This window comes from Mytilus californianus, unplaced genomic scaffold (genome assembly GCF_021869535.1).
Source record: "Mytilus californianus isolate M0D057914Y unplaced genomic scaffold, xbMytCali1.0.p SCAF_1, whole genome shotgun sequence".
NCBI lineage: Eukaryota > Metazoa > Mollusca > Bivalvia > Mytilida > Mytilidae > Mytilus > Mytilus californianus.
Window position 1 is genome coordinate 53,456,763 of NW_026262581.1, and position 15,390 is coordinate 53,472,152.

At 31.4% G+C, this 15,390-nt stretch overlaps 1 protein-coding gene across 1 annotated transcript in view; it reads left to right on the plus strand.

Moving 5' to 3' along the window:
- Positions 1–15,390, plus strand: part of LOC127721093 (E3 ubiquitin-protein ligase rnf213-alpha-like) — a 160,901-nt gene that overhangs the window by 72,580 nt on the left and 72,931 nt on the right. The window contains exons 26-37 of the mRNA XM_052227777.1: positions 516–701; positions 1,562–1,722; positions 2,662–2,884; positions 4,636–4,806; positions 6,283–6,345; positions 7,828–7,937; positions 8,138–8,275; positions 9,875–10,043; positions 10,716–10,792; positions 12,491–12,623; positions 13,124–13,231; positions 14,140–14,225. Of these exons, the coding sequence (XP_052083737.1) occupies positions 516–701; positions 1,562–1,722; positions 2,662–2,884; positions 4,636–4,806; positions 6,283–6,345; positions 7,828–7,937; positions 8,138–8,275; positions 9,875–10,043; positions 10,716–10,792; positions 12,491–12,623; positions 13,124–13,231; positions 14,140–14,225 (1,625 nt within the window). The remainder of the gene's footprint in view (positions 1–515; positions 702–1,561; positions 1,723–2,661; positions 2,885–4,635; positions 4,807–6,282; positions 6,346–7,827; positions 7,938–8,137; positions 8,276–9,874; positions 10,044–10,715; positions 10,793–12,490; positions 12,624–13,123; positions 13,232–14,139; positions 14,226–15,390) is intronic.

Consider the following 15,390-nt stretch of genomic DNA (forward strand, 5'->3'; position numbering starts at 1 on the left):
CAGGACCCAGTTATCTAACATGAAAGAGCTTTTTATTGCTATGTTGAAAATTATTATCATATATAATGTCAATGAGACAGAAACCCAATGACTTAAGAAAAGCCTAGAAATATCTAGAGGACAATATGGCCTTCAACAATAGGCAGGTGCCCATACAGTATGTTAAGCTCTCAAAGCAACTAAATTAAACAGACTTTTTAAGATCTGTCATTATTAACATCAAATTTCTCTAAAGACCAAAACATCAAGACATAACAAAAGGCAATCACTGAAGAGATTCCTGACTTTGGACAGCCTCAAGAACATAATGGGGGGAGGGGTCAAAATCCCAACCTTCTCCCTTTTATTCTCCATATGTCGAATGACAAAATTGAATATGTGCAAAGTAAGTGTAAACTGATTCAGTGAATAAGTGGGATGAGCTCACAATATGATTCAAACCTGTTCCTAGTAATGTTGTTTGCAAATCATTCATATATAACTTGTTAAAGTAAACAAAACACTATTCATTGCAGGATGAATGTAGCTTTGTCAGCTTACGTGATGTAGAAAGAGTTTTAAAAGTTATGAGTTGGTTTTACCAGCAAAGTAAAGATACAAATTCAATGCTTTTTAGCGAAATTAAAAAGAGAACCCCTGAAAAGCAAAGAAGAAATGTCCAAGATGGAGGAGTATTTGGTAGATATCTTACAGTAAACAAGGTACCTTAGACATGAGCATTTATTTATAATACTGTAGATTCATTTATTTATGTGGGTTCCAATTTTCGTGGATTGAGGAAAACTTGCTTTTCCGTGGATATTTGATTTCGTGGTTTTGCCAAAGTCTGCATACAAGCCTATAGAAAATTTGTCATTCGTTGAACATTTGATTTCGTGGTTCACCTTTACCAACGAAATCCACGAAAATAGGTATCGAACGAATAATAATGAATCCACAGTACTGATAAATTGTGTATTTCAGTGATAGTGATTCCAAACACTGGTGTGTGGGTTTTAAGTGAAAGAAGATTAAATATTTTACTTTTAAGTAAAACATGTGCTAGACATAGATTAGATATTTTTAAATATTCCTTCACAAACTAAGTAAGTCATTTATATGGATTTTAATCAGATTTATACAGCTTTTGTCCATTACTTTTCAATCCTCTTTTTTCAGTCCAATTTTTCAGCACATGATTGATTGATTGATTGATGTTTAACACCACTTTCAGCACTATTGCGCTATTTCTTGGCGGTTAGTTTTTACTAGTGGAGGAAGCTGGAGTTCCCAGAGAGGATTACAGACCTTTGGTAGGAAAACTGACTATCCTAGTCAATTAAGATTGGAGTCAAACGCACTTATCATATGTCGGATTCAAGCTCACAACCTCAGTCTAGTGATACAGTAGTTCCACTACTTAGACCACTTGACCACCGAGACTCCTTGAAAGACCAGTAAAAATAATGAATGTTATTGTTATAGATAGTGTGTATTATATATATGAATAAAAAGAACAGAGAGATTTTGTATATTACTGACTCATTACTCTGACAGTTAAACAATATAATTAACTTTTCAGGACATTAATGATGTGACTAGATCTCTTGTTCTTGCTTTGGGTGTGTGCTATCATTCCTGTCTGAAGAAAAGGAAAGAATATAGAGAACATGTGTCTAGATATTTTGTACATCCATTACCTTTACCAGGGAAAGCAGACCAAATTAAGGAAGAAATAGAAAAGTGAGTGTATATGCAGCTGTGTATATGTATGAAAATAATGGGAAAACATTCAGTTTGCCAATAGAAAGCAACTCCTCTATTGTTTTTTTCCGTAATATTGAAATTCAAATAAACATCTCTCTTAAAAGAAATTTACCAATAATTGTGAGAATTTGCAGATTGCTAATTATACATATACAAAGCATATCCGGCAATTCTGAACTGATTTATTTTGAGATTCTTATGTTCAGAGATTCAATATTATTAACCAAAATTTATATTTTCACTTTAGAAAGCAAATTTTTAACATAATGAACACAACTTGCAAAGGTTATAAGATAACAATATGCAGTTTAGCAAGTATCATTTTCAATTTGGTCAAGTGCAATCTCATTTGGAGGAAAACTGCTGAGTGTTTCTTTTGATTTCTGTGAAATATATAGCAATAAAAAACAAAATTGTTTATGTTATATGTAGCAAAATGTTTGAGGAAAGCCTTTTAAAGAATTTTTTAATATTTTGGTAAAAAACAGGACCAAAGGGGTTCTGGATGATATTTAGTTGCCTTTTTATTGTCACTTAGTATGATTGCATTTGTGACTATTTTTTTGTGTGTAAGTGATATATAAAAATAAGGCGATGTGGTATGATTGCCAATGAAACAACTATTCACAAAAAGATGTGGATGTAAGCAACTCTTAAGATTTTTTTACGGTATCAACAATTTTATAATAAATTCCTTATAATTACTATAAAATGTTCTTAAAAGATTGATTTTCATATGAAAAAGAATGGACTTTTACAGAACTATTTTGTTTGCATGAAAATTCAAACTCTCAATGTCACGAAATGAAATGTATCAATATGTAACTTTTCAGATTTTATTACATTAACTGGTGAAATTCAAACTTACATTCAACATTGGTATTATTTTAATAATCAAGCAATTTTAAATTGTAGATGTCAGTTAGTCTTTGTCGAAAATATGGAATTGGCTCCAAACATTGCCAAAAATCAGGCTTTAAAGGAAAATGTGTTTTTGATGGTCATATGCATAGAGCTGAAAATACCTATGTTTTTAGTAGGCAAACCTGGAAGTTCCAAGTCTCTTGCAAAAACTTTAGTTTCTGATGCTATGCAAGGGAATGCTGCCCACTGTGAATTTTATAAAAGCTTTAAACAGGTATTAATATTAATAGTGGTGTGAGATTTTGACTGTTATTGATCTTTCCAAAAAAATAGTGAAAGGAAAACCTTGATGTATATAGGTCTTTGGCGCAAAGAAAGAAATTGTACATTTAATAAATGTGTGTCTAAGGTAAATGAGAAACAATTATACTTTGTTTTGCTCACATGAACTGATGACCCAAATGAGCTATTGCCAACACTTGGTCTTTATGAATATGCATGAAATATCTGCCACTTGCCATTAGCAAAAAATCAATAACTGTTTTTTGGCATCTCCTGGTAAAAATTTTCCATTTCTAAAATGTTTTAAAAAATCTTTTCTTGTCCATAACATTATCCTTTCACTTCACATATTTTAAAATAAATTCCTGAATGGAATACAAATTTTTTTTTAGCTCGCCTGGCCAAAAGGTCTAGTGAGCTTTTCTCATCACTTTGCGTCTGTTATCCCTTGTCGTCTGTTAACTTTTACAAAATGTTCTCCTTTGAAAATACTGGGTCAAATTTAACCAAACTTGGCCACAATCATCATTGGGGTATCTAGATTCAAAAATGTGGCTGATGACATTGCTAAAAATAGAACATAGGGGTAATATGCAAGTTTTGCCTATTATTTTGAAAACCCCTATTAATAGAGAAATTCTGACAGAGCATAAATGTTCAGAATGTTGCGCTTTACCTATTGTCTTTTAAGTCAAAACTGTCAGACAACTTCTTATTGGAGTTATTGCCCTAAAATGACGAATTTTACCAATTGTAATTTTTTTTTCCCTATTATCTTGAAAATTATAATAGATAGACAGAAACTTTGAAAGCAAAATTGATCAGCAAGACAAGATCTACAAATAAGTCAACATGACCAAAATCATCAGGCGACTCCTTATTAGAGTTATTGCCTTTTTATGACAATTTGAACCAATTTTTTTTGCATTTTTGCCTAATATCTTGAAAACTATATTAGATAGCTAGAAACATAACTAAACAAAAATGATCAACAAGACAAGATCTACAAATAAGTCAACATGACCAAAATTGTTAGTCGACTCCTTATTGAAGTTATTGCCCTTTAATGACGATTTTTCCCATTATTGCCTTTTATCTTGAAAACTGTAATAGATAGATAGAAACTTTAAAAGCACAAATTATTAGCAAAGCAAGATCTACAAATGAGCCGTAATGGCCAAAATCTTAAGTCTACTTGTTTTGGAGTTATTGCCCTTTAATGATAAATTTTTACTTTTTTTGCATTTTTTGCCTATTATCTTGAAAACTATAATAGATAAATGGAAAGTTGAAAAGGAAAATATCAGCAGGATAAGATTAAAAATATGTCAACATTACTGAAATTGTCAGTTAACTCTTAATAGAGTTTGACTGTAGTTCCAAGTTGAATGGTTTACCATCAGGTATAAGTCTTACTGTCATGTACATGGTATTGACCTATATTCAGGTTAGATTGGGTGTAATGAAGCCCCCTCCCCCTTCTGAACAAAACTTTATGATGACTTGTACTGTGTAAATGATTTTAAGCCACATATATAATGTGTTTTGTGTGGTGCTAGCTGTGTGCTATGTATTTATTTTCTGATTCATTCCTTTTTGCTTTACTTTAGAAGTTACTATTAGTTACTATTAGTAACTTCTAAAGAGAAATATTTTTGAATCTTTGAATATCTAGAATTAATACTTTCCTTTCAACACAAAATTTCATTATGTGTATGCAGAAGAATTATTATTTCATTTTAGGTTCAAATAGTTTCCTTCCAATGTAGTCCGCTATCAACCCCTGATGGAATACTAGGAACATTTGAAGACTGTGCTTCATATCAAAAAGATAAAAACTTGGACAAATTTGTATCAGTGGTGGTACTGGACGAGATAGGTTTGGCGGAAGATTCATCCAGAATGCCTTTAAAGGTAACTTGAAAATAATATCTTTATGGAAATGGTTAGGTAAAGCTGATTTTCTGCTGTTTTACAAAGTATTTCTGTGTTAATTTTTTAGCTCACCTGGCCTGAAGGGCCAAGTGAGCTTTTCTCATCACTTGGCGTCCGTTGTCCGTCGTCCGTTGTCGTCGCTGTCGTAATCGTCGTCCGTTGTCGTTAGCTTTTTACAAAAATCTTCTCCTCTGAAACCACTGGGCCAAATTTAACCAAACTTGGCCACAATCATCATTAGGGTATCTAGTTTGAAAAAGTTTTCGATGACCCCGCCAACCAACCAAGATGGCCGCCATGGCTAAAAATAGAACATAGGGGTAAAATGTAGATTTGGGCTTATATCTCTGAAACCAAAGCATTTAGAGTAAATCTGACTAGGGTAAAACTGATTATCAGGTCAAGATCTATCTGCTCTGAAATTTTCAGACAAATCTGACAACCTGTTGTTGGGTTGCTGCCCCTGAATTGGTAATTTTAAGGAAATTTTGCAGTTTTTGGTTATTATCTTGAATATTATTATAGATAGAGATAAACTGTAAACAGCAATAATGTTCAGCAAAGTAAGATCTACAAATAAGTCGTCATGACCAAAATTGTCAGTCGACCCCTTTAGGAGTTGTTGCCCTTTATAGTCAATTTTTAACAATTTTTCGTAAATTTTTGTAATCTTTTACAAAAATCTTCTCCTCTGAAACTACTGAGACAAATTTAACCATACTTGGCCATAATCATAATTAGGGTATCTAGTTTAAAAAATTTGTCTGATGACCCTACCTTCTAACCATCATGGCTGACTTGGTTAAAAATAGAACATAGGGGTAAAATGCAGTTTTTGGTTTATATCTCTGAAACTTAAGCATTTAGAGTAAATCTGACAGGTGGCAAAAATGTTCATCAGATTTAGATTTATCTGCCCTGAAATTTTCAAACAAATCCGACAACCTGTTGTTGGGTTACTGTGCCTGAGTTAGTAATTTTACAGAAATTTTGCAGTTTTTTGTTATTATCTTAGATATCATTATAATATCTAATATCTAATACTATTAATTATGATTTTAACCTTATTTTACATGATTTCCAAAGCATCAGTAAATACAGGTGAGCGACACAGGCTCTTGAGAGCCTCTAGTTTTTTGTTTTTTTTTCGATATTATATAAGCATAACTTTGCCTATCCTTCATTTATATCAAACATTTTTGATAGTTCAAAAACTATATGATTTCAGATCATAAAGTCTTTGTTGTGTGTTTATGTCACTTAAACATTCTATATATTTTATATAATTAATTTAAGAAAAAAAAATGTGAAAAGATTATATTTTGTGTATTCAATTGTCAGAACAAGAAATTTTTTAGCTATAAAGTTAATAAAAGGTCACAGAATCCTGTTTTTTCAGGATGAAGTATTCTCTTTAGACCCTAAAAATGAATAAACTAATGGTTATGATTTCAGACACTTCATCCTTTGCTGGAAGATGGTTGTTTGGGTGATGAAAAACCAGAACCACACAAAAAGGTATGTATAACTAGTATTAGAAGATTGAATTGAAATATATTACTGTTCTCATGTAAAAACAAGAGGTGTTCGTTAAGATAAAAAGTTTCACCTGTAGAATACATTCTATCATACTTGCTCACAGTGATGTATGGTTGAAGTGGAGGCGCTAAATATGATACCCTGCATTGAGAGTGCTACAGTCTTCGCACATTAAGGATGTACACCTCTGAGGAGCCAAAAATTTCTAGAATTAAACTTTTTTTCTTAACCTGATTTTTTGGTTTATATGACTGTAAAAAAATAATTGGTGAAGAAAAAATCTTATGGTGGTGCACTTATTTTTTTGCTACGGCCCTTTGAAAATACCCAATTTTGATGATTTTCCCATTTTTCATCAATTTTTACCTATTTTTGGGCTATTTTTGTGAAAAGTTCCACAATTAAACTTTTTTTCATACTTTCAATAAAGATGAAGTGGACCAATCTGAATAAATTTAACTAAAAAAAACTATAGGTAGGTGTTAATATAAGAAAGTTTTATCATATTTTGATGCTTTTTTGTGTCAAATTTACCATGCTGTCAATTTTGTAAATTTGTTATTTTTCTCAGTTTTAAGAACAAAATGCATATTATTTCAACTTTTTTGTTATAAATGATTGAAAAATACATATCTAAGAAATTTGAAAAGAAAAAAATGATATGGGATGTACATGATTCTGGTAAAATCATTTTTTGTACCCCTCACCCATTTTCTCAAAATTTTGGCTAAAAAGACTGACTTGATTGGTCATAAAATTTGAAAAAATTGATTACTCAAAAACTACTTATTGTAAATACACAATTTTTTCGTAGAGTTAAGTTCAATTATAACATTTTTAAATTCATTGATATTTTCCACTTGTATCACATGTTTTGGAAATAATTCCAGAACGAGATTTCAACGAGACTGAAACATCAGAAGAATACATCCTTAAAGAAGTCTGGCAAGAACTCTTTATTGAGTCTGAAGATGGCCAATTGGAAGGCCAATATTCTGTCCCTATCCAACATACTGTGACCAATGGCATTTCAATTTTCCAACCTATCATTCTGATAGACCTGACTTACAGTTGCTACTTATATGCTGTATTCTTAAATGTGTTATCATCCTGGACCTGCATGAAATATTGTCCACTGGACATCTAAGCAAATAACAATCAGATATGGTAATTATTGACCAAGATTTACCTGTCTCTTTCATGCTCCTTGGTGAGACAGCAAATATGCGCCCTTTGCCAATGCTTTAAAAAATATATTTGAATGTTGCAAGTCCTGGAAATATCGAAAACAGTAGGTCAAAATTTCTTGGTCTTAGATAATTGCTGATGTTAGATTTTAAATGTCTAGTAATGTTGGTTGTAAGTTACAACTATAAGATTTTTATTATTAATTCATATACTATATAATCAGGTGCCAAGGAACTTTTTTTAATGTTCATTATTAATTTTAATTTCACAAAGGTTGCTTTTATTGGAATTTCCAACTGGGCATTGGATCCTGCTAAAATGAATCGAGGGATTTTTGTACAGAGAGATGTACCAGATATTGAGGAATTGCTGAGTAGTGCACAGTATGTATAAATTGTTTCCCCTTTGGGTAATTTTGTCTAAGCAGTTGTATCAGCTTTGATATCACTTAGTGTGAATTAACATCTTTTTAGTTTTATTGATGAAAAGGGATTAACAATGTAAAATAAAAATGTGTTATATGTTCTACAAAGCAGGTGTAGACATTCTGATGTTAAGGATAGAAATTACATCTCATTTTTAGCAAAATCTGTTCCACTGATGAATTTGTACAGGACATGATACATCCTATGATTGAACCTTTAGCAATGTCCTATCTAAAAGTATTTGATGAGGCAGCAAAAGCTAAGAGAGAATTCTATGGATTACGAGACTTTTACAGGTATGAACTTTTATTATGTAAGCATGGATTTATTTGTTTGTGCATTTATAAACCGCATATTGGTATACATTAATTAAATAAAATTGGTTAAAAGACGATAATCATAATTCCATTTGAATGCCCTCATAACTGACAAATTGTTACTTCAAAAAATGTTTTAGGAATTTTGAAACTTGTTTACAAAAATTAATGCTTTCTTCAAGAACCATTTTTGTTGAGGGTGCGACTTTTGTCGCAGAAAGCTTGACATAGGGATAGTGATCAGGCGGTGGCGGCATTAACTAACTACTTAAAAGCTTTATATTTCAGAAGGTGGAAGACCTGGATGCTTCATACTTTGTATATAGATGCCTTATGTTATGAAGTTTCCATCTGTCCTTTGTCCTTGACCTCATTTTCATGGTTCAGTGACTAGATACTATAAGCAATAGGTCAACTATATTTAATGCAGAGATTGATTGTAAGGTGTACATGTCAGATTGTCCGGCATGGCTCCTCTGACCTTGACCTTATTTTCATGGTTCATTGGTCAATGTAAAGTTTTCCTGGTTAAGTTTGTTTCTTAGAAACTATAAGCGATAGGTCAACTATATTTCGTGTATGGAATGATTGTAAGGTGTACATGTATTTCCACTTAGGTTTATCTGATCTTGACCTCATTTTCTTGGATCATGTTAATTTCATGTGATACTTGAAGTAAAGCTTTATATTTAGGACTATCAAGATAAAATCAATGGTCAGGAAAGCAGGCAAGACATTTCAGCGTGTGCACTCTTGTTTTTTTTTTTTATAGAAATACCTCTTTTTGGGAAAGGTTGCTTTACAGAGTTTCCAATATTTTCTTAGTAACATTTTAGTCTGTTTAAGTGGGCCTTCAAATGATATTATGATTATGATTATCTAGATATTTTCAATAGACTTTTAAATTTTTGATTGTCATATTTTTCACAGATTGGTAATTCATTGTACACGAAAACTTCACTTTTTCGAAGGATCAAAACTCACTGAAGGATTTTGATCAGGCAAAACTCAGCAAAATCTTTTTTTGCAATGCAGAGTTAATATGTTACATGAAGATGCTGTCTACAAAGTGCAAGTTCTGTGAAAAATTTTCAGTAAATTTATGATTCACTACTTAGATGAGGTAATTTTTTGTCTACAGGAATGTCATAAAAAATTGTCAGTTACATAAGGTATTAAAGGTAAAAACAAATTACTCTAGACACTTGTGTTTCTTCTATCAAGCAGCAGTTAAGATTGTGAGCAAAGACAGGTAAAAAGTCCTAGTAATATGTTGGATGACATTTCTAGCTGCAGGCATATTTTATAGAATTACTAAGTGGATTTGTTGAGAACAAAGCAGGGAATTTTCATGTTATTACCAAATTATAGGCTCGAAAATGGATGAACATTAAGCAGCCTTCAACCAATCTTATGGCGAGAAAATTGACAAAATTTTAAATTTTACAAAATGTAGAAAAATGTCTTTTGACTTGAGGAAACAGCAAATGGAACTTTTTTCAAAGACATACAACATCAAACATATTGTGTAAAAAAATGTATGAGACCTATTTTCTCTTGTTTATTATCTTATTTTAGCTTGCTCAAAATGCTGTATGGATTTATATCAACATCTAGAAAGAAACCAACATGGTTTCAATTGCAGCATTGTATTTTAAGAAATTTTGGTGGATTACCAGAAGAAATTGTCAAACCAGTGGATATATTTTCTAGTAATTTAGCACATTTAGTGATTACCAATGCAGAGGTAAGCCTGAATCAAAATCAACTAATGCAACTATTAAGTTAACAGAATCAATGTAGGTTTTAACATTTCAAAATTAAAAATAGTCTAGCTTATTATTCTGTATTTGAGTATAAGATATGCTATTGCATGCAGCACATTTCTGTATTCTGTATCAAGTACAATGTGTCTACACTCACTACTAGAAAAAACATTATGTTGCTGCCATGCTGCCGTCATATCAGGCTATGGCCGGCATAAACCTTCATGTTATGATAATTAAGTTTTAAGTGCTATTAATGTTTAACTTATGATTCTTTAGTGCTATGGTTAACTGTTTTTGTCTTGCCTAGACGAAGGTGAAAAAGCAAGACTTAGGTGTGCTGTTTATGGAAATATTAAGAATGTATTACTAGTAGTTTGTGTTTAGTTCAGTTTAATGTGAACCACTTATGACAAGTCAATGATAAGTAGTATGCAGTTCTATAAGCATTGGCAGTTCTTATTTCCATGGAGGGTATTTGACCCTACAGTCATGGCTCATTGACTATAAATGCTTTGCATAGCATAATTGTTAAAGTGTTGCCATTTTATTTTTAACATTTGCACTATATTATCAAATTGCAGACAGGCAAGGTGTATCTCTGTATCAGCAGTTAATTATTATTGATGATAAATAATTATATATATTTTCAGAAAACAGAATTTGATCCTGAATGTTCTCCAACTGGAATGATTCAGGCATGCCTGCAAGGAAGTAGTCAATTAGAAAGGTATGTCATTCATTATAATTGTGAACAAATTACATCGTTTGTATGAAATGATTGTACTAATTCACTAGTTATGTGTTTTTGGCTCAATTGTCTTACATTAGAATTTGATGAAACATGGAAAGAAGCTTTTGTATGATTAAGAGTTAGCATCTTCAGCAAAATGTTGAAAATGAGTGTTTTTTTCTTCATTTTTCTGTGTTTTAAAGCTGAACCAAGTTTTTTGGAATTATATTTAGATGAGTAGTTATATTTTATTATGCATCAATAATTTGTCATACTGAAATGTTACAAATGTTAGACAGAAGCTTCTTCATGTTCATGAAATGGCATCTGAAGAAAAAGCTGATTTCTTTTCTGTATTTTACTGATAAATGGACTTAGTTTTAGGCAGTCAACATTGCACTATTACCCCGACAGCTACAATCAAAGGATTGACACAGGATTCTGAGGAGCCTTGACAATTTTTTAATTGTTGGATGAATGCATAATATTTTCAGGGTGCATCACTGTAGGAAGATGTTTCAATACCATTCCGAATGACTCAACCTTGCACTATTACCTCAAGATCAAAATATTAGTTTTTTAGGGGCAAGGAAACATGTCGAGGACAAACATTTGTATTTCACCATGGTTTTATGTTTCAATTACTTTATTAGTCAGTATTATTATATCCTCAGCAAACAAAGTTTTTGGAGGGTATATAGGCATTACCTTGTCTGTTCAAATGTCTGTGCATTTAAAGGGTAACTCCTTGTAAATGGCTAGACATATAATGATGAAACTTTACACAGTTGTAGAATTCTCTCCAAAGAATATGCATCAAGGAACATAATCCCGGTCTCACATGTTATAGGGGAGATCATTGAATTTGTAGGGTAAGGTTTATCCTTTGTGAGTTCAATCAGAGTGCCAGCTGTAATTAGTTAACACATGCCATACATGTGTTAGTTCACATTTTTCTAATCTAGTGAGGATACTTTCCATCTGAATTTAATCAAGAGCTATTTCAAAAACACAGGTATTGAAACCAATTGCTCAGATGGAACACAGGTGAATCTTAAGGTACAATCATCAAAATCAAGCTGGTACACTATTTGAGCAATATTGTTTACAATATGTAACAGTTTTACAATTAGAACTTTATAAAGTTTAAAGTCAAATGATGAAGTGCAAGAGAACTGTTTCACTGATATATATTTTATGCTTAGGTTAGATTAATTAGAAAAAAGAGAGTATTTTAGTATTTCATGTTTCCGGATAGCTATACCTTTTTTGATATTAGTTTGAAGTTTTCAGACGGAGGTCAATTTAGATATCGAGGATTTTCACTTTTACTATTCAGGAGTTATGATCCTTGTTAAATTGAAAAATGGTCCTTTATGTTGTTTCCGTGCATTAACTCATTAATTATTTAACCAATGCTTTTCAATTTTTGATATAATGTTAACTATGACAAAATGGAAGTCAAATTTGATATTGATTTTTTTTACTTTTACCATTCTGGACACTGGTCCTTGATAGGTTAAGAAATAGGCACAGAGCATGGCAGGTCATACAAGCCTGAAGCATCATACATTAGAATGCATCAATGTCAATTGTACTAGTTGCTCTCCTCTTAAGCTCAACAATGGTTACCTTCAAAATACAGAAGACCCGATTTGCTGTCAATTTGACAGCTCATATCTTGTTTTTTTTTAGTGAAACCAGATATTTGCTATTGCTAACAGAGAACTATGGAGCTTTAACCATTCTTCAACAGAAAATCTTCTCAATGGACAATGCTGAAGTAGTATTTGGCAGTAGCTTTCCAAGTGACCAGGAATATACACAAGTAACTTTATTTATGTTTGTTTGTTGGTTGTATAATGGTGCTTTCAGTAACAGTGGCTATATCATGGCTGTCAGTTTTTATTGGTGGAGAAAGGCAGAATACATGGAGAAAACCATCAAAAAAAATACTTTAAAAAAATCATCGATCTGAGATGCAGACATGAATATCTAAAATAGATTTTTTTAATTTTATGATTTAATTTCTGTGATAAATAATGCTTTATAATTCTTCTGTTATAAATCCAGTAGGTTAACTGTTGATATTTAGTGTTTGGAGCAACAAATCCAGGATCTAAGTCAGGATGGAATGTTGCATTTAGAATATTTTCTTTAAGTAATTTTTGGTTATTGTCTTTACTATAAAAAAAAAAAGTTCAATAGAATGGTTGAGAAGAGTACTGTGTCCTTTATCCTTCATTTGTATATCTGTTCTTAAAGGTTACTATAATCACAATTTATCATTATAAGATTTTTAACTCAGTAACATATTAAATTTTTCAGGTTTGTAGAAACATCAACCGAATCAAAGTTTGCATGGAAACAGGAACCACAGTTATCCTGCTTAATTTAGAAAACCTGTATGAAAGCTTATATGATGCTCTAAATCAGGCAAGTTTTAGGAAATAGTTAATACAATAGTTTGATTAGTTCTATTTAACTCAAAGGAGGAGGTATGACAAGAGCCTTTATATAACCCTCTTAAAAATAAAGTATTGTTATCTGACCCTTAAAATTGCAAAAAAAATCAAATCTTTAATCCTTTTAAACATATTATATGAATTTCATTGAGAGATTTAAAAAAGGGTTTTGATTTCAAGGGCCAATATGTGGTGTAACTATACCTTTTCCTTTTGATATATTTTACACTTAACTCTTGCGCATACAGGAGTTTTATTTTATAAACTACAGTGTAGTTGTGGACGCCATTGATATATAGTTTGCTGATGAATTTTGATTTGTGCATTTTATTTTCAATCAGAATTTAAAGATCAAATTATTAAATCATGTTTCAATGAGGTTGAAATTTCTACAATTCAGTATAAAGCAGAATATTAGATTTGAATATTTCATACTTGAGTTACTTTGGAAGTTTTATATGATTCCTGATGACATTGCTCTTACAAAATGTACTAGAGTTAGACCATTGATATGTTGTATGCAGTTGCATAAGCATTTGCACATTAAGCTTTGAAAAAACTACAAGTTTCTTTTACCTCAGTTGGTCATGCATTAGTGACTTTATAAATTTTACATTGTTGTAATATTGGATTTGATTGTTCTTGAAAATGTACTTTAATGCAATCAATCAGTAATATCTGGGACCATGATTTCACTAGTATTGATTCATGTTAGGTACATGTAGTATATTAATTTCTCCTCCTTCCATCATATTTGGAATTTTCAAAATTTTGTTCATTCTTTAGATCTGTTAACCCCACTTGGTAATAACTATTTTTAGTGCAGACCATAGAATATACATTGTTTTATCATTGAACACTATCTATTTTGTTTTAAAGTATTACATTGAATTTTGTGGTGAAAGATTTGTTGATCTTGGACTTGGAACCCACAGAGTAAAATGCAGAGTACACAAGGACTTCAGGTAAAAAATTATGTATCTACAAGGTAACTCAGGTGTGAATTCTAATTCTCCTTAGAATATTGGGTGTGATCTTTAACCTGTTTTTATGTCCTGCATACAATATACAGCTTATGTTTTCCAGTATGTGGTTTTGTCTGTTAGTCCATCCATTTGTTTTTCTGTCTCATATCTGCTTAAAGTTTTGGTTTATGGCTGTTCACCATGAAGATGGGGTCACATCTACTTGAAACTAATTACACATATTCAGTATTATGTGGACTTTTAAAAATATATGCTAAACTGCTATAGTGATCTATAAGTTCATCAGGCTGTCTGTTTCGTTCATTCTATCATCTATAGGTTACACATTTGTATCCACATCTACTCCTGATCCGTTTCACAGAATTTTGTGAAAATCACTGAATCTTACTTATGTGATGTACTTTTGCACCTCTTATTTCATTTCTTTATTTTTTTTTAGGTTTAAACTACAGTACACATTTGTATCTACTTCTCCTAAAGCCTAAGGGTTGTTCCAGATTTAATGCATTATAGTGGAGGCACTTTTTTAGAGCCCAACCACCCATATTTGATAAAAATTACTAATTGTTGGCATCCTGATGGATTAAATGAATACATGTCAAAATAAACAAAAACCTTAAATGGTTTCTGTTTTTGTTTTCATTATTTAGAAGTATTTTATATAGAAGTATTGGAAAACATTTTTTATTATACCCTTACACCTATGATTTTCATTTGTAATTGAATTGTTTTTGCTTTCCCCTATTCCCAACAGAAACAAAAAAGTCATGAGATGTTCAACGATCCCATACATATAAACCTCAAAAAGAGCGATAAACAAATGCTTTGACAGGGTAAGTGTCAATGGCTATGCATGCATCAACTGCTATGTGAATCCACACTTAGTCAAAATGTCACAATAGGAAATAGAACACAATCAGTAAATTTACTGATTAGATTCTAATATTTTAAGATCTGAAATAATTCAATCTGTTGTAAAGTACAACTTTGTATCTTTTGCCTCTCTGCAAAGGCATAGATGATCGGCTGTGAGTGAAAATAATGTGCATACAGCTTATGAGCTACCATGTTATAAGTAAAATTGGGACTTGGCATGTCATTTCCATACAAATCAGGATTTGTGAAAATATAGAATAGATATAAT